The 23,958-nt window shown below is 40.1% G+C and overlaps 2 protein-coding genes across 15 annotated transcripts in view; one reads left to right on the forward strand and one right to left on the reverse strand.

Moving 5' to 3' along the window:
• The window catches only part of kansl1b (KAT8 regulatory NSL complex subunit 1b), a 45,853-nt gene extending 32,845 nt beyond the window's left edge, over nucleotides 1-13,008 (forward strand). For 3 of the 4 annotated variants that reach the window (XM_043235271.1, XM_043235270.1, XM_043235272.1), the window contains exons 3-15: nucleotides 1,228-1,369; nucleotides 1,919-2,014; nucleotides 2,446-2,558; nucleotides 2,669-2,849; nucleotides 5,523-5,688; nucleotides 7,425-7,607; nucleotides 8,495-8,662; nucleotides 8,765-8,904; nucleotides 8,984-9,102; nucleotides 9,203-9,260; nucleotides 9,715-9,827; nucleotides 10,251-10,506; nucleotides 10,721-13,008. In XM_043235271.1, coding sequence (XP_043091206.1) covers nucleotides 1,228-1,369; nucleotides 1,919-2,014; nucleotides 2,446-2,558; nucleotides 2,669-2,849; nucleotides 5,523-5,688; nucleotides 7,425-7,607; nucleotides 8,495-8,662; nucleotides 8,765-8,904; nucleotides 8,984-9,102; nucleotides 9,203-9,260; nucleotides 9,715-9,827; nucleotides 10,251-10,506; nucleotides 10,721-10,954 — 1,969 coding nt within the window. In that variant the 3' untranslated portion in view covers nucleotides 10,955-13,008. The remainder of the gene's footprint in view (nucleotides 1-1,227; nucleotides 1,370-1,918; nucleotides 2,015-2,445; nucleotides 2,559-2,668; nucleotides 2,850-5,522; nucleotides 5,689-7,424; nucleotides 7,608-8,494; nucleotides 8,663-8,764; nucleotides 8,905-8,983; nucleotides 9,103-9,202; nucleotides 9,261-9,714; nucleotides 9,828-10,250; nucleotides 10,507-10,720) is intronic. The other variant, XM_043235273.1, reaches the window with a different exon arrangement.
• An 838-nt stretch (nucleotides 13,009-13,846) lies between these two features.
• maptb (microtubule-associated protein tau b) overlaps nucleotides 13,847-23,958 on the reverse strand; it is a 31,932-nt gene continuing 21,820 nt past the window's right edge. For 5 of the 11 annotated variants that reach the window (XM_043235275.1, XM_043235281.1, XM_043235277.1 and 2 more), the window contains 9 exons: nucleotides 23,186-23,220; nucleotides 22,717-22,908; nucleotides 22,404-22,467; nucleotides 21,869-21,919; nucleotides 21,424-21,656; nucleotides 20,936-21,028; nucleotides 18,982-19,063; nucleotides 18,686-18,792; nucleotides 13,847-16,685 (listed from right to left, as the gene is read on the reverse strand). In XM_043235275.1, coding sequence (XP_043091210.1) covers nucleotides 16,470-16,685; nucleotides 18,686-18,792; nucleotides 18,982-19,063; nucleotides 20,936-21,028; nucleotides 21,424-21,656; nucleotides 21,869-21,919; nucleotides 22,404-22,467; nucleotides 22,717-22,908; nucleotides 23,186-23,220 — 1,073 coding nt within the window. In that variant the 3' untranslated portion in view covers nucleotides 13,847-16,469. Of the gene's footprint in view, nucleotides 16,686-17,150; nucleotides 17,290-18,685; nucleotides 18,793-18,981; nucleotides 19,064-20,935; nucleotides 21,029-21,423; nucleotides 21,657-21,868; nucleotides 21,920-22,403; nucleotides 22,468-22,716; nucleotides 22,909-23,185; nucleotides 23,221-23,958 lie in introns of all 11 variants that reach the window. The other 6 variants (XM_043235279.1, XM_043235278.1, XM_043235282.1 and 3 more) reach the window with 6 other exon arrangements.

Here is a 23,958-nt window from a genome sequence, read left to right on the forward strand (position 1 = left end):
GTATGAGCTTGGTAAGCGGTAATGCCTGCTGCTTTTCTTCCATTTAAAACAAACTGGGAACTTGTGATTTAGTGTAAAATGGCCTTAAAAAGTTTCTGTGTGCATCTGGGACTGCAGCCCACAGGATAAGAGCACAAAAACACAAAAATCCTAAATGTTGAGAATGAGAGTCTATTGATTGGTATTCTCTCGGGTGAAAAGAAAAGGAGAGCGAGGCTTCAGACAAGCTTTTGTTGCTGTCAAGCTCCTCTGAAGCAGATCTGAGTGTAATTCCAGTCTGGAAAAAGCAATCTTATTGGACTGTTAGAAGAAAACACAAAAAGTAGTGATAAGTGTGTGTTTCTGTCTTCAGTACACTTTTAGTTCTCTCCTCGTCATTCTCCTCTGTGGTTACAGTGATGCTTTTTTTTTTTTTTTTTTCACTTTTATCTCTTTAAGACTCGTACTCTTCTCTCTCTGATTCAGGGAAATCTTGAGTCATGTTGTTGTTGTTGTACTTCAGATGAAACGGGATATGTTTATTTCTTCTCGTGTTTTGCAATCTTTTATTTTCAGTAATGTGCACTGGTTTTGCTTGGTTTATCTTGCCTCACTGCAAGAGCTGAGAGAGCAAAGGTTATGCAAGAATGTACTGGGGCTAATGTAAAGAGGTCAAAGGTCAATGCATTGCATTTTTGGCAGGTCTTGACCTATTGTTATCTTTTTCTTTTTTTTTTTTTTTGTGACGTTTAAAGGGAGCACGTTGAATTTTCTTTATTTGGGGAAAAGCCACACTGAATGCCCTGTGTCACGTGGCATGCTAAATTCTCACGCACATAACATCTAGAGGAAGTTTTGGATGGAACTGATGTTCTTGGTTAACTTCCTGTCAGATTTAGTTTCTCGATTTTATTTTCACACATCCATGACCCTATGTGCTGTGGGGAGGGGATAACCAGCAAACAAAGGTTACTCTGTTCTTCACTCCGTGTCATTATACCTTACTCTTAGGACTTGAAATTGTGAGGAATTGCGTATAAAAAGGATTTGAACTTGAACTCATTGTCCACATAAGCATCGTGACATAACTTACTAGAACTTTTACAAGGAAAGTCAATGGGGATGCATTTGTACTTTCAGCTCTGTGCGAATGCTAATTAGGAAGACGGATATTTCCTAAAACATGAATGAACATTTACTAAAGTTTTGCTGTGAATTGTAACCAGTGTATTTCTGTGTGTTTTCCAGATGTAGGAGAGCAGAAGGCCGCTATGCCGTTGACCGAGCTGCCATCATTAGTCACTGGAACTGGCTGCAGGCCCAAGTCTCAGATCTGGAGTACCGCATACGCCAACAGACCGACATTTACAGACAGATCCGCTCCAGCAAGGTGTGCACATTCACTTTGTTCACTTTGTGCTGTTTACCGGTGTAAGGTTTCACCCAGCAGAGGTGACTTCTGCCTCTAGTAATTTGCCAGTGTGGGTCCTTTCTCGTGTTCCCGTGGTGAGGCAAACTCTTTTGGGTTTGTTGCTTTCGTTCACTGTTTTTCTTTAAAAGTGACTTTTACAGCTTGTTTTCCTTGTGACTTAAACACAAACGGATCGTTTGGAGATCGGTTTTCTAATTGTTCTGACTGAAATGTTGAAGTTGTGCATACAGGCAGCAAATTTTGGCTGATCCTACACGTTTGAACGGCTGTGTGTATGAAATGCACACTTATTTCAAAAGTTATTTATATGAAGTGCATAACATACTAGCATAAGATTGTACATCCTCTGTGTTTGTTACTTTTAGTAAATGTTTGCTCTGCTGTTGCTGTAGAGAGACATTAGTTTTTATAAAATCTAAAAGAGCAAGGTTGAGAGGATTTTGACAGGAGCAAAAACACTGTCTCCAAGTTCTGGTCTATAATTTGTCTGTATTTGTGCCTCGATAGGGCTCTGTTGTACTTGGGGGGAGCTCAGTGTGTGAGTCAGTATCAGAAGACAACAGTGACTCAAGGACAGAGACCATTACCTGCCCTGTCCCACGGGTAAGACCAGGAGCACAGACCCATGACCACACTAAACAAACTACTACACAGTCAGTGTAGTCCTCAACTCTATCTAAACCATCTTTAAGACCAATGCATGAGTTATTTTCTCTTGCACCATAGTAATCAGTTATCTATAATAAAAGACCCATTAGTGTGTTTAATTCCCAAACAAACAGATAAAGCACACATGACACGGGCCCACGCATGGCCCAAGAGAATGCTGGGATTGTTGAGCGAGAAAATTGAGAAGAGGGGCTACAAACACTCAGTCCTTTTGTCTGTCGTATGCAAAGCACTGCTGACCTTTTCATTCAGTCAGAGTGCTGAAGAAATGCAGCTAGAACCATTCAGCTCACCCAGACCAACTCAAAACTGGTGAGGCGGCCTTTCCAACATCACATTTGTGGGGTTTTTTTGTGTGTTTTTAGGAGCATGATATTGTTGCAGTGGAATCGTCTGTATCACCCAATGGTATTGTCACAGAAACGGGCTTGAGGAAAAGCTGTGGACCTGTGAGACAGGTCAACGGCATTATCAGCAGGTACAAAAGATCACGTATCATTTAAATGTGTGTTCGTTCATTTTCATTGAAAAAGTAGGAACATTGCTTTTGTTGTCATTCATTCAAAATGATTTCTTCTTCTCGTTCAGCATACGGCCCAGTTCTCCTGTCAGCATGGACCCAGACGAGTCCCAGCCTAAACTGGAGATGGGCCCTCAGGCTTCCCCTGCACACGACAACACTTGTGTGGCGGCTCGCACGCGTCCTCTGCTTTTGTGCAGGAAACGCAGAGTCCTCCGGCCCGGCTCGCTCACCAGTCTCAATCGTAAGGTAAGGAGAATCATGTGCTATCTCAAGATCAAGAGGTTGGTGTAGTTTTGGTCAGAGAGCGCTATGATAGAACAGAGTGAATTTTTGAAAGCAGGGAGTGAGAGGTGTGCGAGGCGGTAGAGACGAGCTCTTTCAGTGTCACCTGTGGAAGTGTTTTACTCGAGACGCAGTGAGCTCCTTAAGGTCCCAGTGGGCTTCTTACAAAGGTTACAGATTAAACAGAGGCAGTGTTACAGAGATCACAGTACTGCTCCAGAACTGTCACAGCTGTCGTTTAATGTGTTTCAAGTAGCTGTGAATATCAAATGGTTGACTAAAGCACATTTTTATCCTCCAAATATGGTAATTGCTTTACAAGGGAAAGAATTTGTTACACATCTTGCATCTTTGGATGCAAATCTTTTTCCGAGAAGAATTTGTTATATCTTTAGTGCAACATTATGAAAATGATGTGAATGCAAATAGAGAGACATTTTAAAGGGCTTTTATTATTGAGTTTATCTTTCTTAAAAACTTTCAATATAGTGATTAATTTTGTCATCTGTGTCAGTCTTTAGAAAGTAGAGAACCATGTTTAAACTGTCTACGATATCCTTTTAATGATTCCCCGTGTGGAGTTGATGGATTTGTCGTGTAATATGTGATATTTTGGAACTTGGACATGTTCAAGCCTATTTGATATTTAATTTATAGTATCGGGATTTTGGTTTAGCTGTGTTTTTGAAACCAATTGGCTGTCAAAATATAGTTTGGCTGGTTAGGACAGAAACTTGGATTTACACGAAAGACAACTTTTATGATTCATCGCCCCGTGCCTGGTCTGGAAGTGGTGTAACGGCCCATGTCTAACAGGCAGCTGTCCTCTGAATGATACAACAGCGTCAGCCATATTCATGAGATGGCTACAAAGTCTCAGCACTTCTTTTACAGACCTATTTGCTCTCTGAACAGCCTTTTAAACTCGATTCCTCCCATAACACAGGCCCACTGTGAGCGAGAATGCGCAGGCATGTGCTAAAACAATAAGCGCAACCCCAGTCGAGCTGAGCTCCATTACAAATAACAGCGCTTGGATGTCATTCAGAGACGACGCTCCTGAAATGTTTTGAGACGCGCCGCCAGTGTCATCATTGTACGAACAGCCAAATTCACTCGCACTGCCAGTTATAACTACCTGCTATAACCGATGTTCTATCAAATCCTAAAATTCTGGCTTGCACTCTAGATGAACGCTGCCCTAGTTAGAGGCACAAGCTCAGTGGTTTTTACAATTTTTATTATGTTTGAATAAGAACCATCAAAAACATACCCCTAGCTTATTAGCTGAATCTTTATTAAAAGTGACTGCATCTATATAATTTTATCTTTAAAGGATAAGCATTTGCTTTTCTACAGCTCTATAGTGTATATTGTTGCAATCGCATCCAAAGAATAAAATTTTTTTGCTACTTTTACAGGTTACGATTGAATATTGTTTGTTTAAAAGTGCAGCTGTGCAGAACTGTCAGAAATAGCTTTCATCTGCAAGTTAAATAGTTTAGTGCTTTGTTAGATCTTTAGTTGACATGTTTCAAAGTGGATCTGGAAACACTTGGCGCTTGAAATTTAATTGCAACTAAGAAACCAGTTGAGTTGTGTGTTTCCAGGTGTTTTCGGCTCGATCGCAGCGATGATAGTCCCTGTACAAACTGTCCTGTTTTAATGTGAAGCACTCTTGTTTGAATAGGCTTGGAAAAACTGGGCACAGTTGCCAATAGCAACCCGTTCTCTCTTTCTCTCCAGCGCTGTGCTCTGGGTTAATGACACGAGCACATGAGCGCTAGGGAACCTGCCACATGCAAAACTGGGTCAGCAGCTCAGGATCCGTGTGGTCATCTGCTGCAGAGATTTATGTGAGAGCATCAGGTTGGAAGGGTTGACTCAAGTAAACATAGACAAAGGGAAAGGCTGATCACTGCTAGGGCTAAATTTTGAATGCTGGTGCTCCAGAGATTTTGTTCACAAAAAGCAAGATCACAGTGGACGGCACTTGAAAGATTTATTTTTTGTTGTTGTTGTTTTTTTTCTTTTTTCTGAAATGAATAAAAAGCATATTTGATGGTTTATACTGGCTGGGTTTTTTTATTATTATTATTTGTTTTTGAGCACAAAGAGAACAAGTCAGTCATCTCTCTCGCTCTTTATAGTGTATATATATTCACACCTCCTTGTTTGTTTATTTGATGTTAAGCTTCTTTTTTTTTCTGCCACAGGACACAAAAGACCAATGTGCAGTGCGTTCATGAATGTTTTAAATACAATATTCAGAATTTAAGACTGGGAAAAAATGCATTGTTCATGCATGTTCAAATTATGTTCCTAACACAGATCACCATTATCATCATTGGAAAAATGGTCACGGAAGTCATTTCACATTAATAGAAATGTTTTGGTGTCTGTAAATTTAGTTTGCTTTTTGTATCTATACTTCTATTGATATTGAGCTTCTATATAAGCTGTTTATTTTGATCAATTCAGTGTGTTGTCCTCCATAAAAGTACGAGCAAAATGAACTGTGGTACACGTCGAATATTTATTCTTCTCAATGCATGGCTGATAAGTGTCTATTTTTACTCGTACCATTTAATTTTCTACCATTCATGCATCTCGTGTGCTCATCATTCTCTCTGCCAGGCTCAGAGGTCAGTGGCTCCTCGCTGTGGCTGTGAGCTGAACGCTCAGTGTGTGATGTGCAGCGGACGTGCTCTCCCTCCTGCAGACACCCAGCACCAGCTCCCTCTACTGGACAGACTGGCACAGTTCGACCCCTGCGTTCACCCCATCCTCTCTTTTACAGACGGTAAGGACACACCCCTGTCCTGTACGTGCTTGTTTCACTCATTCTTTCCAGTATGCGCGCACACGCATGTAGACAAAAACAGTGACAGCATCCAGGCCCGGGTATACTTCACTTTCCTTCACTTGGTAGACTCGTTCGGTTTCAGTATTCACCTCACACCTTCACAGCTTGCCATCCACGCAGTCACAAAAACAGGCTGCATGTGCACTGCTCGTGAGGACGCTTATGATGACAACAGTTGCGTAACAGGGATAGATAAAGTATACCTTGGCCTTCACACAGCTAGCACAGCTCTATCTTTCCCACAGACTTCCTCAAGGATGATGAGTTTTAATAAAGTTTTAGTCATTTTTTCCTGCATAACAACTAGGTGTTAATTTTAAGTGTTAATTATTCTGGATCTGGTTATTGCACCTATTAAAATAACCAGCAGGCTGCTCTGGGTTAAGAGAAGGTCATTAGTGTTGAGATCTCAGAACAGTTCTTGCTTTTCGTGCCTGAGAATTCAGTAACATTGGATTTGAGGGGCTGATTTTAGATCAGCAGTCCTTCCCTGTGCTGGTGGGATTAGCTGATGAAGCATTCAGCTGCCTGACCTTTGCAGTGATAACCATTTTAAAGAGCAGTGCAATCTGACTCTGACTAAGCGTGCCAGTAGCAGCTAGCTTAGTCAGACTAGCTGAGAGAGAGGCGTATTTTCCCTCATTAATATGAATCGCTTGTCCTCTTTAATCTGGTGTCTGTTGTGCAAATGAATGATGGGCGTAGAGAGGCAGGTGACACCATGTGTGAAACTAGAGTAGATGGAGGGAAAAAAGGAAGAGGAAACCTGGGTACAGTGAATGTGAGTCGAGCTCTGATGCCCTCTGCTGGAGATTTTACTTGTGACTCTGTGTGTCACTGGTTCAGATGTTTCTCAGTAGTACAGTAGCCAACGGATAGTCATATTGAATGAGGTTTTTATCAAATGAAATTTTTATCAAATTTATGTCTGTCATGCACATTCAATTTATACCTCTTGATTTCCTTTATTTATGATTGCTAACAATTAATGTTATTTGCACACATCATATATGCTTACTACAGAGAGAATAGAGTATTATTCAGAATAACATGCAATTACCCTAAAACAAACTTAATCCTAAACCTAGGTTAAGTATGTTAATGATCTTTACTGTTATGAATTCATTTAGCAATATTTGAAACGCATTGAATTATGTATGAAATGTATGTGACACATAAATGAACATGTCTAAATGTATAGCGCGCTCCTTAAATGCGTTGTAAGTCAGTTTAAATAGCTGTAATAAAATGTAAATGCTTGTCTGAATCCCAATCCCATTTCACCCTTTTGTCCCATAATTACCTGACCTCTTATTGCCGTTTCTGGCTCATCAGTGAAAATTTAATTCCATTTTTTTTAATCCCATAAAAGTCTTAAATCCAGCTTGAACTGGTTTTACTTTCACCATGTGTTTTTTTTTTTTTTCACTATGTCGATGTTCAAAAAGGTCAGTGTTTACTGTGAGACATGTTTATCGGTAACTGAAAAACGACCTGGTGCCTGCCAGGTTTTTTGGAGATGGAGAAAGTTGCTGCATTTCAATTCAATTCGATATTTGCTGGCCAAGTATGATAACGTGACATTTTGATAACAGATTAGAAAGAGGAACAGTTGGCACGGTCTGGGTTTCTGACATGTTTCGGATGATGAACTCTGTCATCTTCTCTCTCAGATGTGATGATGAATCTCCATATGCAGCGTGTGCTGAAGGGACACTGGCAGAATCGTCCTCTGGAGAAGATCAAGCCCATCAAGAAGATCTCGCTCAAGCACAAGTTGTGTTTGGGTAGCCGCGTCCCAGACCCGTCATCCAAAGACAAACATAAGCTCGCCAACTCTCTCCTCTCCACAGTCCGTAAGTGTGAAAACGATTAATAGAGACACAAAAACACCTCATTTATTTGCCCCTTTATTAAAATTGAAATTAGAAAGGAAATGGGAAAACTTCAGGGAGCTCGAGTCAAGCCTGTGTGCCCTGCATGAACTCTGTGGCTCAGAATGACCGTGTCGTGCACGTTAACATCTAGGCCACGGCTTTGGCATTAGACAGAGTTGTGAGTGAAAATCCCCTGCTTCCTCAGCATCTGAAATGTCGAGAGTTGATTTTCTCTAATGGAGGCAAATTCTCACACCTTTAAGAGAGTCTAAATTTGGTTTAAATGTGGCGGCCCCTATGGGCAGTTAAAGTGACCTGTGAGTGTCTGGCCGTCATTAGCTGCTCTCTGCCAGACGCTCATTGCAGTGACTCAGCAGTTATTTCTGGCATCATGCAAGTTCAGCCACAGTTGCTGACATTTGTTTATTTCATATTCCATGTGCGAATTATAGAACACTGAAAGGCGTCCAGATGTAGTGCTGTGGAGTTGAGTCGTGTAATATGAAGAAATGTATTAATATTTTTAGCAGTTGTGTATTTGAGAGATTTTGGCATCGCAATTGTATTGTTTGGCATAAATGTTTAGATGTTAAGAAAAATATGTACCATGTTATATAAAATAAAGTATACTAGCTAAGAAAGGAATTTATAAAATGAACAAGTCTTAAACAACGGTCTGAAATGGCTTTAAAAATAACCTGAAGAGATTAAAATACATGATAAAGAAAGGTATTGTTTAAAAAAAAAAATGCCAAAACAAAAGACCGTTTGTAGCAATAATCAAAAATGCATTGTATGTGTCACAATTAACATTTTCAGGTGTATAAATCTCCTTTCTCAATCTTCCTATTTGCCATTTCTCTCAGGTTTGTCGCATCCTAAGGTGCGCTCAGAGAAGGTTTTTCAGCAGCAGTTAGACATCCCAATCAGTGCCAGTAAACATGACTCTCGCCAGCCTTTCCGCCAGAGCAGTTCTTTTGACAGGACTCACGGCCGCAAGAGACCTCGTGAACCCTCGCTGGACCGCACAGAGAGTATGTTGTTCATTCTTTTTTTTATTTGCTAGTGTCCCTTTTCCTTCCACCTCAGTCTAAATTAAGTCTCCTGACTCGGCACTGTCTTTGGTTTGTCTGCAGATGCTCCAAAGTTGAGTATGGACATGGGGAGTCCGTGCCCATCTCTGTCTTCTCTCAACACACCCACCCACAGTCCTCTGATGAGACAGCCGTCGATCTCCGAGACCTCCACGCCCCTCCAACTCAACAGCAGCGCCGCCGTAAGATGCTCTTCAATGCATCTGTGTTTGTGTGAACTCTTCAGATCAAGTTGCTTAGGCCTGTATGTAATTCTTTCAGACTATTCGCCGACGGAGAGGAGAGAGCCCCTTTGACATCAATAACATCGTCATCCCCATGTCTGTGGCTGCCACCACCCGAGTGGAGAAACTACAATACAAAGAGATACTTACCCCCAGGTCAGAGGCACAAACTGTTTATCTATACATAACTGCCTTGTATATTCAAAGATTTGTTCTTTACCTATTAAATATGTTGCCCTTTGCTTTTTCATTGTAGTTGGCGAGAAGTGGACATTTTTGCAAAACCAATATCTGAAGAGGATGACACAGTGGAGGTACGGCCTTGCAATTAGTCACCCAACTGTTACTTAAGGCTGTCTTTCAAGCCCATTAGCTCCCTACCTTGACTTTTATGGGGTTAATGGTTTGTTACATTACGCTGGATGATGATGCCCCAAAATGATTTATTGGTAGCCTAATGAAATCTAGTATGAACAAATGACTCTTATAAGCTGATTCTTCAAATATTTTCACAAAACAGTCTCTAACTGCTTGTGAAGTTAGCATTTTGAATCAAACTGGTTATTCTGTTGGTAGATTAATTGATTACTAAAAATATATAAATATAAAATATTCAGAGGTGTTCTGCATTGCTTCTGAACAAACATCTTTATCAAATGATTCTGTAATTTGTGATTTGGCATGTTAATGTTGAATTTTATAGCTTGTAGCCCTGAAAACTGCCTGTTTGTGTTTTTTGTTTTTAACAATCTTCTCTCATTGTTTCAGATCGAGGATCTCTCAGACGTCACGTTCTCTCAGCTTCACCTTCCGTGTGAGGAGCAGGAGCGCTCTCGCTGGAGTTGGACTGCCAGCAACATCGCGAAGAGAAGGGGCAGCAGGTGGGGCAACACAGCTCGAGCTGCTCTTCTCTGCTCTTTTTGAGGAACAAGTGCAATTTCTCCTCATTAACAACTTTGCAGTTCTGTTCTTTACTTCACAATGCCAAATGAGTAATCTTCCAGTTTGAAATTTGACAGAAGAATTGCTGTGGAATAGGACTTACGCTTACGTCAACAGTACATTAGTTTTTTTTGTTAAAAAAATGAGTTTAGTCTCTGGTTTGTGTTGCATTCATATCTTATTCAAACCACATCTTTTCTTGTTCGGTGTGCATCAGTGTTTGAATGGCAGCAGCGTTTATACTTTTTCACTGCTGTAATGGAGCAATCGCGCTAGTTTTTTTTTTTTTTTTTTTTTTAATCGATTCACACCTGCCGAGTCTGAACACACTTGATGACCAGCGCTAATCTTTGTCTCCTCAGGTCATACAAGTCTGTGGACGGTCGGACAACCCCCTTGCTGTGCGGCACAAACCCCTCCACACCCCAGCCCTCGTCTCCAGACACGGCACATTTCCACATGCTCCATGACTACAATTCGGTGGCATCTCCATCCAGCCCTGTCAGTCCAGAGATGCTGATGCTGTCCGGCCTCCACACGCCCGGCTCCAGAGACTCCCAGCGGCTGCTGTCCAACGAGGACACGCGCTGCTCCACCCCAGACACCTACGAGGAAATGGTAGGCCCCTGATATAGAAGCAGCACTGGTAAATTTCCTAGAATTCATGGTGGCTAGTGTTTCATGTAAAGCTAGAGGCTTTATTGTATGTTTAAAATCCAATTTATCACAAGGCCTGTCACACTGGTGCAACCGAAGAGGAATTGGGGAAATTGCTCTTTTGGTTATTCTGTGTTGAGATATTTACTCTGCGTGTCTCTGTTTGTCCCTACGGGTTCCCCAGCCAGTACAGCCATGGGAATGCCGGACCTTTCCCCTGGATGTGGATCCACAGCAGGAGAGCGAAATCCTACACAGTCCAGGCGGAGAGAGGCCCTGTAGGACCATTCGACGGGTGTCCGGGTGCAGGTCGTCCAAGTCGGAGTCTGACGCTGGGCCTTCGTCACCTCTCGGCGATGACGGCACCAAGCAAAAACAAACCAACCCACCCAAACCTACTCACCGATGAAGCCTAGACTCTGCCCGCCCAACGAAACCCCACCCCCCGCCGCCCACCAGCTTTCACAAACTCCTGAAACAGCAGCGTCGTAGAAGAAAAATAACACCACCAACGAAACGAATGAAAGTCCCTGTTGTTTGATATTCAAACATCAGTAAATTCTTTCACAGTTTTTAGTGAATCGTAAGGAGATATATATATATGAAGACCTGTTTTAATTTAGTCTCGCTTTTGGGTCACTGGACAAAAAAATGTGTAAAAAAAAAAAAAAAAAAAAAAGGAAGAATGAAATTAGCTTGAGGGCTAAATCAAAATAAGAAGCTCCGAAACGTATCGTATATTGCAGAAGAGCACTTCCCCCTTGGCATGCTGTCGCACTGAGGGGCTCAGCTTGCATTGTGTGTGCTACCCTTCCAGAGTTTTCCGAAATCCCACCTAAAATTACTCTTTCAGCCTTGCAGTTTATACTGGAGTGATAAAATGCTAAAATAAAGCCAACGATAACAAGAGACTTGCACAAAGGCGCAGAAGCCTGTCTTTGTTCTCTACGAGAAAGCACTTCAAATTATTCTTCTCTACACATTCCCTGCCTATTATTTTAAACAGACAAACTTGCTCGAGAATGCCATTAATTCCAGTTTCTGGTTTCATTTCGGTCCCATGTTCTCGTGAGTGCTGTGGTTTGTCTGTGCCCCACTTCTGTCAAAGTGACGGAGAGAGCAGGTGCCGGGAAAACGAGACTGCCGCATTGCTCTCGCGGTCCTTTAAACACCGCCGGGTTGATTAGAGCACTTAATCGGTCTCTTGCACGACACGATTGCCAGCACACTTAAAATCAGCACCTGGGAAAAACATGCGCAGGACGCCAACATTCAAAACAAGGTTGCACTCGGCGCAACTCTGCAGCTTAGACGAGGCGGCTCTTGCTCATGTGGGCTTGCGTTAGTGCGAACTTTGAAGCACTTGTCGTTGCGGTGCATGATTGGGTCTGGAGAACGTGCGCTCACTCCAATATAAACTGAAATCCGCTGCCACTCTGCTTTTCTATCAATTTCGTTCTTACCCTAATTATAAGAGCTCTTCCGTTGATTGGTCAGGTCTAAACTCCGTTTGATAAAACAGTCTGCAATACCTACAGCCATCGTCGAATCCCGTAACTTGATGTTCGAGTAATAATGTTTGCTGGAGTGCGCGATAGGAAAGGACTTGGCAAATTTTCATTCGTCGGCTCCTCAGTTGCTGTCGGTCACAGCCCCGTTTTTTCCATTGTGTAACGATGAGGAACGATTTCTGTAAGTTCCTCAGTCGGTGAGTCACTGCTTGCAACTCCTTCCTGTTATTTTAACTAATACGAATGTACAAGTCTAATAGCGGACACCAGTTACTTAAGATTTTTATAAGTAGCTTCTCTGTATCTGTCGTCACACGATTCTAGCTATTGTAGCCATTTGTTCTTGTTTAAGGGATGTCACGTAAACCAGAAATCCTTAATATATTCCTTTTTATCTCACTGGAGCGTAACAGCATTCATAGCGTCAGAGAAGTCTCATCTGTTGAGGTTGTGTGGCAAATCGCAAGGGGACCATCCACGACTGTCCCATTTCCTGCTGAGAAAACCCGCCGCCCCTTTCATTTTTAATATCATTAATTATGGTTTTATGTCTCTCTGTGGGGGTCTGTGTACTTATCAGGCAAATGTACCATAAGGTTTGACTAGCTTTCAAAAGCCAATATTGTATCGTGTGAGTTATTTTCATACTTTGAATTTCCAATGTGGTGAATGAGGGTTGGGTGAGTCTGGTATATCCTTTAGCATGTAATAGTTTGTACAAAACGACAACGACAAAAAAAAAAAAAGTTTATTTTGTACATACCTTGTTTGATTCTTTACTGTGTTTGATGTTCAGGCTGTAGCTGTCCTGATTGTCTAGGGAGAAGACACACGAGAATATTTAACACTTTCTTTATGGAGAGGCAAAAAAAAAAAATGTTTATGGATAATTGGCCGATCTGACAGACAGGCAACGTTTGTGCTTCTCAAATTAAAAGTGAATTATATTGTACTCAAACGTCTTCTGTCTTTCTCTTGTCCCAGAAACATGTTTTCATGAGGTTCATACATGTAGCAAGTTAAAATCATTACAGATAGTGCTTTAAACAATTGAAAACCTAACAGTTTTTCACACTAATGTTCAAGGTCAGAAGAAAAGGTTGTTGCTCATTTTATCTGGACTGTAATCTGGATAAACAACCACTCGGTAAAATTACAACTCGTTTTTGTTTCTTCTCCAGGCTGCATATAGTTGCATTTCATATAATTGTATTTCATTTTTTATTTTTACTTTAACCGAAGCAGCCCGAAAAGAAGGGTGGCTTTAAAAGCATTTATTTTAGCATTTGAGCCAATGCAGCAATATTTGGACGCAAGTGTTTTCAGATTCGCTTCACTGGAAATGGCTTCCTGTTGACGTTACCGGATGCCTTCGAGAGAACTTTAAAAGGTACACGGTTTGTAATGAGCTCCAGTCTTTATACTGCCGTCCAGCGGCGATGATACTGCATGCACATTTGCATTTAAAAAAAAAAAAAAAACTCGATTCAATTTATTAGCTCGATTCCGTAGTATTCGTCCAATCTTGATCTGAACACGAGGCTACCCCGCTATATCGAAATGTAAGAATGTCACCTGATCACCTTTTCGCCTTATGTCAGTATTTCAAATATTTTTTTTCGATAGGCTTTGACTTTTTTACACGCCTGAAACTTTCAAACGTAAAAAATGTGCTGTACATTTTATGTGTCTATAACCGTGACCGCGTAGGACGCATCGGCCGAGTAAATAATCTGGCGGGAAAAGAAACCCAAAAGAGCGAACTTACACAAAGACAAAGGACACGTAAAGCAGTTTAATACGGACTTTATTTCCAAATTCACGTTTACAGCAAGGAGTATCAGTGTAAACCAATTAATAAAACACATTACGATAAAGACAATCACAACTGTCAAGCTAGAATGAAGAAACTGCGATGAGAAGAGCAGAGCAGAGGCGGGAAATGAAACGGAGGAGAGCGAGAGAGAGAGAGAGAGAGACCTCGGAACCGGTTGAAACACAGCTAAAGGGTAGAGTTACTTAAAAGGCCTTATCCAGTGCCATTTTTAAACGTTTTATCTTTTAAGTCTGTTCTTCAGCTTAACCCCAGGTTTATGTTAGCAGCATGCTGTTCAAAGGACGGGCCACAGTGTTGGGTTTCCAGCAATCCTCTAAAGCTTCTCACAGAGATGTGTGTGGCACTAGTTAAGTCCTTTACCGAAATTGTGGATTCTGGAAGTGTACTGAACTATCCCTCTATTTGACCTATTGTTATATATATATATATTTTCCCCCCCATTTCTAAATGCAAGGTATACATCCAGATGGGTAAATGCAGTTTGTGTAGAGGCAGCTCTTCTGTCAAATCAGTGCATTCGCTTTCAAATGACCGTAAAGCTGCAATGCACTGCGGATATCAAATAAAAAGCTTAGTGTCAGATCCAAATCAGATCTTCTGAACGCATTCGTACATCTTTTACATCGTCCGCACAATACTATTAGAAAAAAAGAGTGCAACATAAACCTGGATTTTAGCAGGTAGCTTTGTTCCTTCAATCTTCCTCCATTTTTTTTTCGTTCTGTCTTTTCACGTTTTAAGGGGAGTTAAACGCTCTAGTAAAGGTAGTTTTCTAGGGGTGCGGTGACTGTGGTTACTATATTCAAGACCATGGGGTGAAGTGCATTGCATGCTGGGAATGTGCAGCGTGTGAGCGTTGTGGTTTGGTTTGACGGCTGTATTGAAGACTTTAGTACTGAGGGGAGCCTGGCTATGTGTTAAATGTGCTTTCGCGCCAAATGAATCGGCTCTGTGATGCTGTACGCGACCGGATCCATCTTGGACCAAAGAGAAACTTTACAACACAGATTTCTTGAATGCAGCAGATGGACACCGGGAGGCACTTTTCTGTTGTCTGTTCTCAATATGAGATTCCCAATGTGATGTTAGAGTTACTTTATTGAGTGCTTTGAAATGCTGTCATGTCTTTTGCATTGGTCCGTCCATACGCGCATTCTTTAAAACAGCATTTTAGACACAGAAGCTGAAATCCCATCGATACAGAAGCATCGTTACCACAGAGATATAAGCTGAAGGAGACGGTGAGAGATTGTAGAGTGAGATCAGTTTTGATGGCGCTTGTGTAGGGCAAACTGCTTCAGAGCTCAACCATAAGGTCCGGGGGCCTGCGGAAGGTGCTTATGTTTGGTCTCGTAAACCTTTTTAAACGCAGCGCTCATTTTTGTTTTGACAATGGAAACTTCGAAGCGATGTATTGGAAGCAGTGAGAATGAAGCTCGTCATTAATTAAAAGACATTGCGTGAGGGTTTTAGCGTCACTTAGCTGTGTAAAAAAACATCTTTCGTGCAGTTTTTGAGCGTTTCCACTAAGCAATTGTAAAAAGATCGTCTTAAAATAGCTAAAAAATAAAATATTTCCCAACAAAAGCTGTATGTAAAATTGAATTGCTTTCACGGAGTTGCATTTCTAATTATTTGCCATGAATAACGTAATTAAAATGTGGTTTAATAGAACGGATGTATTTTTAGGCATAACGTTTCTTATCGTTGAGCCCTGGGCAGCAGTTTATTTCAGTATTGACATTTGCTTTCTTCTCTGTCAGAAGTCGCTAGAGGCCAAGCGAGATTTCATTCGGCGATGCAACTTCCTGTGCGTTCACGAGGACAGATGAGCCTGGAGAACTTGCTGCGGTGATGAATGAGTTTAAAAGATTTCACAGGTAATGATATTACAATTACAGCATTCTAGACCGCTCTGGAAAAAAACAAAAAAACATTTCTCAAAGTCTGTTTTAATTTGGGTTGAACACGCGCTTGAGGTGTTTCATGAATTTAAAAGCTTTTACTGATCGCCAAAGCGTGCTCTGTAGTGCTCGCTGATGCATTTGATTCAAATAATTATATAGCAGGCCTTTTACCTAGCGTTTGAAACGTTTGCGTCCTCTCCAATTCGCTATCAACAACTGCACTCTTCCAAACCACGTAGCGTGTCAAAACAGGAGTGCATAAGTTATGCTAAATAAAAACATTCACAATAAGGCAGCGAAGCAAATACGGCTTTGAAAGCAAATGTCGTTGTTGTTTTTTTTTTAAAAAAAAACAGGGTATTAAATGAACAAAATCAGGCTACTCAGTGCTGTAAATGACCATTTGGATCAATACACCACCAGCTCCTTTTAAATTTTTTTTTTTCTTTTCTTTTGTTGATACTAAGCCAATAACATCAATACCTGTCTCTCCTTGCCAGGAGGCAAAAATTATTTCACAAGCAGACAAGCCGCTGGGACAACCTTGAGTTAGGAGAAATCCGACAAGCACCTCTTTTGAAAGGACTGAAGGAGATACGTTTTTTTACTTTTTTTCTTTTTTTTTTTTTTTCTCAATTTGTCAATTGCCGACCCGTTAGTGCCTGCAGCTCACAGGCCTTGTTTAGCGAGGGAGGCAGACACCTGATCAGCTAGCGTGGACAGTTGCGGGGAGTCGGTCATGTTGATGCTGCCGGAGGAAGACACGTTGCTGAGGCGGCGGGGCGATCCGTCCGTGGAAATGTCGGGGGACTGGTACACGATCTCAGCTCCGTGGTCGGTGCGCGCTTTGGCTTGCTCTCGGAAATTTAGCTTGTGGCTCTCAATCTGATGGGAGGAAAGGTGGGATGTGGATTAAGTTGAATGGATGTGAACAACTGGAGGATAATATGTGCATAAAATCAAATTAACGGTTGTTTGGGGGCACTTAATTGTTTATTAGTGCTGTCAAACTATCAAAAATACAGTATATATTTATATTTATATTTATATGTAGTGTGTATTTGTTGAAAGTCATCCAGTAAGGCTACCCTCTACAATAAATAAATATATATATATGTGTATATAAACCTTCAGCACTAGTCTTCTTGCTTTTACCTTTTCCACCCATCCCATTCATTTTAATAAGAATAGCTAGATTCACTCACAAAAGTGGGATCAGAAATGTATTAAAATACCTACTGATTATTTATGATTCATTACAGTGCTGACAAAATTATTCCTAGCACAGAACATAAAAACCAAGTAAAGGTCAGTTAAATTGACACTTTGTAATTTCAGTTAAATACTTACTGAGGCCCTCTGACTTAACCAGACTGTTCCCCTCAGAGGAGGGAAGGTCAAAGGTCATGTCCACGTCATTAGAGTGAACAGCGTCCCCATTAGAGGAAGCATTTGCGGCCTGCGGCTCTGCTTCCTTCCCCTTCTCCCTCTACAGCGTGGACGCCACATAGTTCACATGGTTATGGGTAAACAAAACAAAAACCGGGTTGGGATGCAAATTATGAAATGAGGTTACGAAGGGAGAAAAAATAAAAGCACTCAAACTAGAGGGAAAGCTGGGAGAAGGGCCGAAGCTCTCTTAATACTTAAGGAATATTTTACAAGTAAGAGTGCTGATCTACTCTGTCATCTTCCTTTGGATCAAATAATAATGGCCATCAATAAGTTAAAAGCAAAAACTGTTTGATCAGAAAACTAAAGTTGATTTATTAATGCGTTCTGAATCCATAATTATGATATATCTAGTGCTAGGCTGAAAATGAAATCAGAAATCCTACTGAATTACTGATTTATATTAAAAGCTCTTCCTAATAAGCTTATTATCTTTCGTGTGCTCAGATATAGTTCTCGGATCAGCGCTCCTGAATGTTTCTGAATGTGAACGCGTGAAAGCAGCACTCAGTCAGCAGTTTTTGGTTACGTGTTGATTAAAAAAAGACACAGGAGCAGAAGCAAGGGAGCATCCGAAAACTGATAGAGATTGCGCTCAGTAGAGAGAGAAGATGAAGGACAGCAAGAAACCCAGCTTCTATCCAATAAATCCTGTGCTGTACATTGATTTCATTTATTACATAAGTAAAATCACCCTAATTCATTTAGTCATTTAATATATCAATTTAGTGCTGTCAAACGATTCTGCGTTTTTGTTTACATTTGTGTGAGTACTGTGTATATTTATTATTTATATATAAACACACACACATACAGTAAACGTTTTGAAAATATTGACATGTATATATTTTTATATATTTATATATTTATATACCTTATAGACTTTGACTGTGTGTTGTGACTGAATTAACTGATTTTTTTTTATTTTATTTACTCACTCTCATATGTCATATTATTTTTTCACTTTAAAGAAGCCCGTAAACACCCATTCACTTTCATTATATGACAAGAGGAGCAAAAACATTCTGCTAAACACGATCCATGAAAGACACAAAGTCATGCAGGTTTGGAACAACACGAAGCGAGTAAATTCAGACCCAGCTTAAGATTTTAAATGAAATAAACATTTAAATAATAGTTAATAGTAAATAGATAAGAACATGCTGTGCTGTTGATTAGGTGCAGAACAGTAGATCTTAAAAGCAACTCAAAGAAGTCGGCAAAAATATGTGCAAAAGAAGTACACTGAAGTCTGCCAAGCAATAGGAAGCATGCAGACCATAGCAAGATCTAGCATGAAGGAAACTTTCAAGTGAATATTGATAAGAGTCAAAATGCACGAAACACATTTTTGTTTAATTCTACGTCCAAATGACAAATAATTGAACACAGTACGACACATTAGAGACTGTTTAATGAAGTCAAGGACATACCTTCCTCTGTCCACCCCCAGGAACATGTCCAATGTTCTCCAGAGATCCAACCTTTGACTGGCCTTTGAAATCCAACTTCTCAGTTTTGATCTCCACATTTCCACCTCCTAAAATACAGATGAACATCCGTTTAAATCAATCCTCGCCAATTTGTTTTTAGTGTACTGAAGGTGAAGGTAATGGTGTAGGGATGCACTTTTAATCCAGTAAGGTAAATAAAATGTTAAAAAACTGTAACAAGCAATCTTGGTCATGCCTATTGCCATTTTATGCAGTGTTTCTGACTGAAATCTCACCCGGTTTGTGATGAATGTTGACCTTGGAGCCACACTTTGATTGGACGTTGCTAAGGTCGATCTTTTTGTGCACTATCTGAACCTGAAGCAGGGGAAACAAATAAGAGTCAGTTATCAAACAGGAAGGAAATGAAGCGCTTGCTCAGGCACCTGAGGAGCTGATGATCTGGAGTAGGAAAATTACCATTAATTTACAACAACAAAAATGACACCAACAGGGTTTATGGGACAGAGAAGTAACTTGCTTCCATTGAGAAGATATTTATATACTCACGCTCACGTTAATGGAGTGATGTATTCAAATTCTCTAGGAGTAAAATATATCTAAATAGATTAGGCTGACACCATGATTTATCTGTCTGAATGCATTCATGATCGCATGTAAAAATGTGTAAATACCCTTTTCAAAGAGACTTAAGACATGGAAATGTTCCTCTCTGTCCCAAATACTGAGTCAGAAAAGAGATTCACTCAATTTATGCATCACTCAATATTTTTGTCAAAGGGAACCATGGGCTTATAGAGGGAAGAGATTGTAATGCAAAAAATGCACGTTATATCTGTTTATAACTGTTTCAGGCGAAACTCGATATAACCACATTTACATCTGAAGCCAGTACCAGTGCTTGCAAGGCAACAAAACAAGCAGATTCGAAGAAAGAAAACAAGAGAAACAAGTAGCGCACCAAAGAATGCAATAATATACAAATTAATGTCTGAATTGAGACGTTAAGCATAAAAAATTACAAAAAAGTGCGAGCGCAAGTTCTGTATTGGAGTATAGATTAATGGATTTGAATGAACCTTGCAAGCGCTGTATTGCACATGCTCAGTTTCAAGCTCTCAAGTGAAGATTCATATACCCCTTTTTTCTGCGTATCTGACTACCTGAGACCCATTTGCAATCTTCACCTGCAGAGGAATTTATTTTACATGCATGCAATCTACACAGCACATCTGCAACACAGCATCCATTCAGAGATCCGGTGCATCACCAGGAGCAACACTAGGTGAGAGGAGAAACCAACACTGGGGATTCAGGCAAATGAACTGAACCTAGTTTGTGCAAAGGCATCTAGATGGATGTCTTGCCCAAATGCATCGCCAGTGCAGGCATGCTGCAGTCCCCGGACTAGCCAAACCTTCACAGAACTGCCATTTTTTAGCACAGCTCATAGCTAAAGCCACTAGTCAGCTCACATTTTTTTGTTCGATTTCTTACAAAATCAACAAGAGCTTAAAGATACTAATGAAGTTGGTTAAGTTTTTTTCCTTTTTACAGTGACTTTTAATGTACATACCTAAGAAAGTAACTGGTAATATTAAGTAACTGTATGGGTTACCTTAAAGAGTTAAGATTAAGTTTTGGGCCTATAGTAAGTACACAGTATGTACATGCTATGTAATATGCTAAGAGGCAAGACTATACTGTGTAAATTCTATTTACATATAACTAAAATCAATGTGTATTTTGATTATTATTAAGTAATAAGTGTTAACATTTTTGTCACTTAAAGGAATTTATAAAAATTACAGCAAAATCTTGGATTTTTAATCCAGGCTCAGTAGTAAAAACAGGTGGATTCATGTAGTGGTTTGGTAGAAAACACTACTGAAAGCTTTAAACTGTCTGTTAGTGTGCAGTCATAGTCAAAGCTTAAGGTGTTTAAGTCTTTCATTTTTTGATCATTTCAAAACATAATCAAGTAGAATATCTTGTGTAACTTCGACATAAGTGGGGTAGTACCCTGAAGAAACTGCTCTGATTCACAAACCTTTTTACAGGATATTTCATATACATTATGTCTGTTATATCCTGTTTTCAATCAGAAATAATATATTTGCTTAGCTCTTCCCTTTTTTCCTACACTATTTTACAACTGCATCTAATGTTAACGGCTTCTAACTACACTGTTTTTCAGAGCGAGGAGTTCTAACCCTCTCGGTTACTCACATTACCACCTCCAGGAACATGCTTGATATTGTCTTTGGATCCACATCTAGACTGAACATTAGAAAAGTCGATCTTCTTATGAACAATAGCCACCTGGAAAAGGACAAGGAGAGTCAAGAGTGTTAACCTGATGCTTTGAGTTGAGCTGAAGATCCCAGGTTCTGCAAAGAGGTTTCTTCATTTGTTAAAGACATAAAACTGCTTTTCAGGGGTAATGTACTTCCAATTTGCCCTCTTAGAATAATTAACTAACTGTTCCCAACATGAGTGAATTTAATTATAGGCTTTTCTGACAAATATCTGAGCCTAAAAATGGAGTAGATAGAAATAAACCAAATCAAACGTGACACGTCTACTTCCATCAGATGGGTCAAAGTTGTCTCCTAAAGCTTTTACTGTATGCAAATCTTTCAACTTCAAAATAAATGCATCCAAAGCAGCTGGTTTGGTTTTTTAGATTTGTTGAAAATCAAGCATGACTGGATTACCTTCCCGCCTCCAGGTTGGTGTTTGATGTTCTCAATGGAGCCGATCTTGGACTTGACGTTCTTCAGGTCAGGCATGGGTGCAACAGGAGCGATCGGGGCACGAGATCTCAATGAACCAGGTGATTTGGGAGGGGTGCGCACCACCGCTACTTTCTTCACCTGCTGTCCAGGGGTGGAGGACCGACTGGCTGGGCTGCTGCAACCACTACGGTCTGGGGTTTTAGGTGAGTCAGCTGACGATGAAAAACAACAGAAGACAAAAAATATTTTCATTCTTTTCTGATTATTTACTCTTCAGTTATTCCCTTCCAGCCTCTCTTTAAAACTCTGTCTAATATGTAGAGCTTTCATGGAGCTCTGTGCACTTTTTTATCATTTCAGCAGTGCAGATTTTTCATTTGCAAGCATTTAATTGGCTACCACATAAAAGAGGCTCTTTTTTTACCTCTTTCAATGGACCCTGGTCCTGCCTTTCGCTGCTCCATCCGTGAAGCAGCTGTATTTCACAAATCAAAGTGGTACAAATCAGTCATGTAAATTCTCTATAAATAGAGAATCATTCCCTTGGGGTTTCATAACCCATTTCAAGTAGGCAGATATTATGTACTTCCTGAAGACTAGTTAAATGGTGCACAGTGAAATGATGGGAAGGTGTGCTCACTTTTGCAGTTTGCCATGCAGTGAATACACTGAACCACAAAATACTTCCACATTTGTAATCACTGCACTTTCATTTGTCATGTCACGCTGAGTGCTGGAGTGGGCTTATGGCATGAGAGAATGCATTAAAAAAAGGAAATTTGTTGTAAATAGTGAGGGCTCCATAGCCTGAAAGTGCTTAGTTCACATAATAACATTCAATTTCCTCAAACTGTCAGGAAGGGAAATTAAAGGTTGAGTCACCAAGTATCCTTTCTTTTCATGGTACTAAACAAAGATTACTGTGGACCCTTGAGAAGATGCATCTGAAAATCACTTACCAGGGATTTTGGTGCCAACTCCTTGGGGTTTGGCACCCGCTGTCCTTGTCTTGGCATCTCCAGCCTAAACATGAACAATAAAAACTAAAATCAGTCAATAGAAAATTTGCTGCTTTTTAAGGGACTTTTTTATGATCATTTAAAGTCAAAACATGACAGAAATCCATTCATTAGCTGCTCTGGTATTAGCGATGTTGTGAAGTCTCAGGTGCTGTAAATTTAATCTCCTCGTAGCGTTTGCATTTTGGGGGGACTTTTTTTTCAAAATGTTCACCACAAATTCTCTTGGCCGATGGTTAGGGATGGTACTCACCGAGGCCCTGGACTCTCTTGCTCCTGCACTGTTGGGCCTTTTTACTGAGTTGGCAGAGCTTGGACTGCTAAAGCGACATGATGGAGTTGAGGATGAGACTGAGGGCTTTTTGCTGGGGATGCCTGAGACTGAAGACCCTCTTTGGGGGGCAGAAGTGGGTCTAGCTTTTGCATGCAGGTTTGTGGTGGGTGTCTTATGTGTTTGAGAAGGTGATAAAGACAAAAAATATAAAACAATGGCAAAAAGCAAACTGATAATTAAAGAGATTAAATTAAAGAGATGCTAAAATCCAATGAAAATGCAACAAAAATGCCAAATAAAATTTTTGACTAAAATTGAAAATGATTTAAATTAAGTGTAAAACAAATCAATGACTCCTCTCAGTTGTTGTGTATTGTAGCTAATCTGGCTACGAACTTATAGCCACTTTTCCCACAAATCATGATATCACCCATGATAACGACAGTACCTTTTTTTCAGGAGTTGCCCCTGCTCCAGCCTTGGCTGTAAGAAAGGAAGAAATAGTAAGTACAAGCTCATATATCAACATTTTGGTGGCCTGAGTCAAGACTTATCAAGATTTCAGTCTATTGATTTGAAGTTGATGTTGATCTGTTTTTACATCAGAGCTCAATGTGGTTTTAAAAGTCCTGTTTTCTGAAGCAACGATTCCAGCCTTTCATTTTGGCATGTTTGTTTATGACAAACATTTATTGCAAAATGAAAATAATTAACCATTAGTAACCATTTACTCACACACCTCTTTGTTTTAGTTTTTTTGTTCAAAACTTGTATGCATTTTTTCCTTCCATGAAACAGGCAAGTTTGTTCTAAATCTTCTGAAGCCATTCTTTAGCTTTACGTGAGAAACAGACCAAAATCTAGCTCTTCTTTGTGGATTCATTATGAGATTTCATGAAGAAAATCTCTTAAATCTCTGATTTATTTTAAATGAACTAATGAATCTAGTTTACACAACACATGTGACAGATTTATGAAATAAACTGGTCTGGATCTCAGTAACATAATGGGCCGGTTGCCTTGAAAACCTTCCAATGGAAATGTGAGGATATTCCTTGAACACTTCCTTGAACCTCACATTTGGGTTTAGTGTGACAAGAGGGTTAGTAAATGATTACAAAATTTACATTTTGGACAAACTTCTTTTGCAAGAATTTTTGCAAGAATCCTTTTTGGAATAATTCGGTTTGTGCAGGACCTTGTTTCATTAATAATGTTAAA

Source organism: Puntigrus tetrazona, chromosome 3 (assembly GCF_018831695.1).
Source record: "Puntigrus tetrazona isolate hp1 chromosome 3, ASM1883169v1, whole genome shotgun sequence".
Lineage (NCBI taxonomy): Eukaryota > Metazoa > Chordata > Actinopteri > Cypriniformes > Cyprinidae > Puntigrus > Puntigrus tetrazona.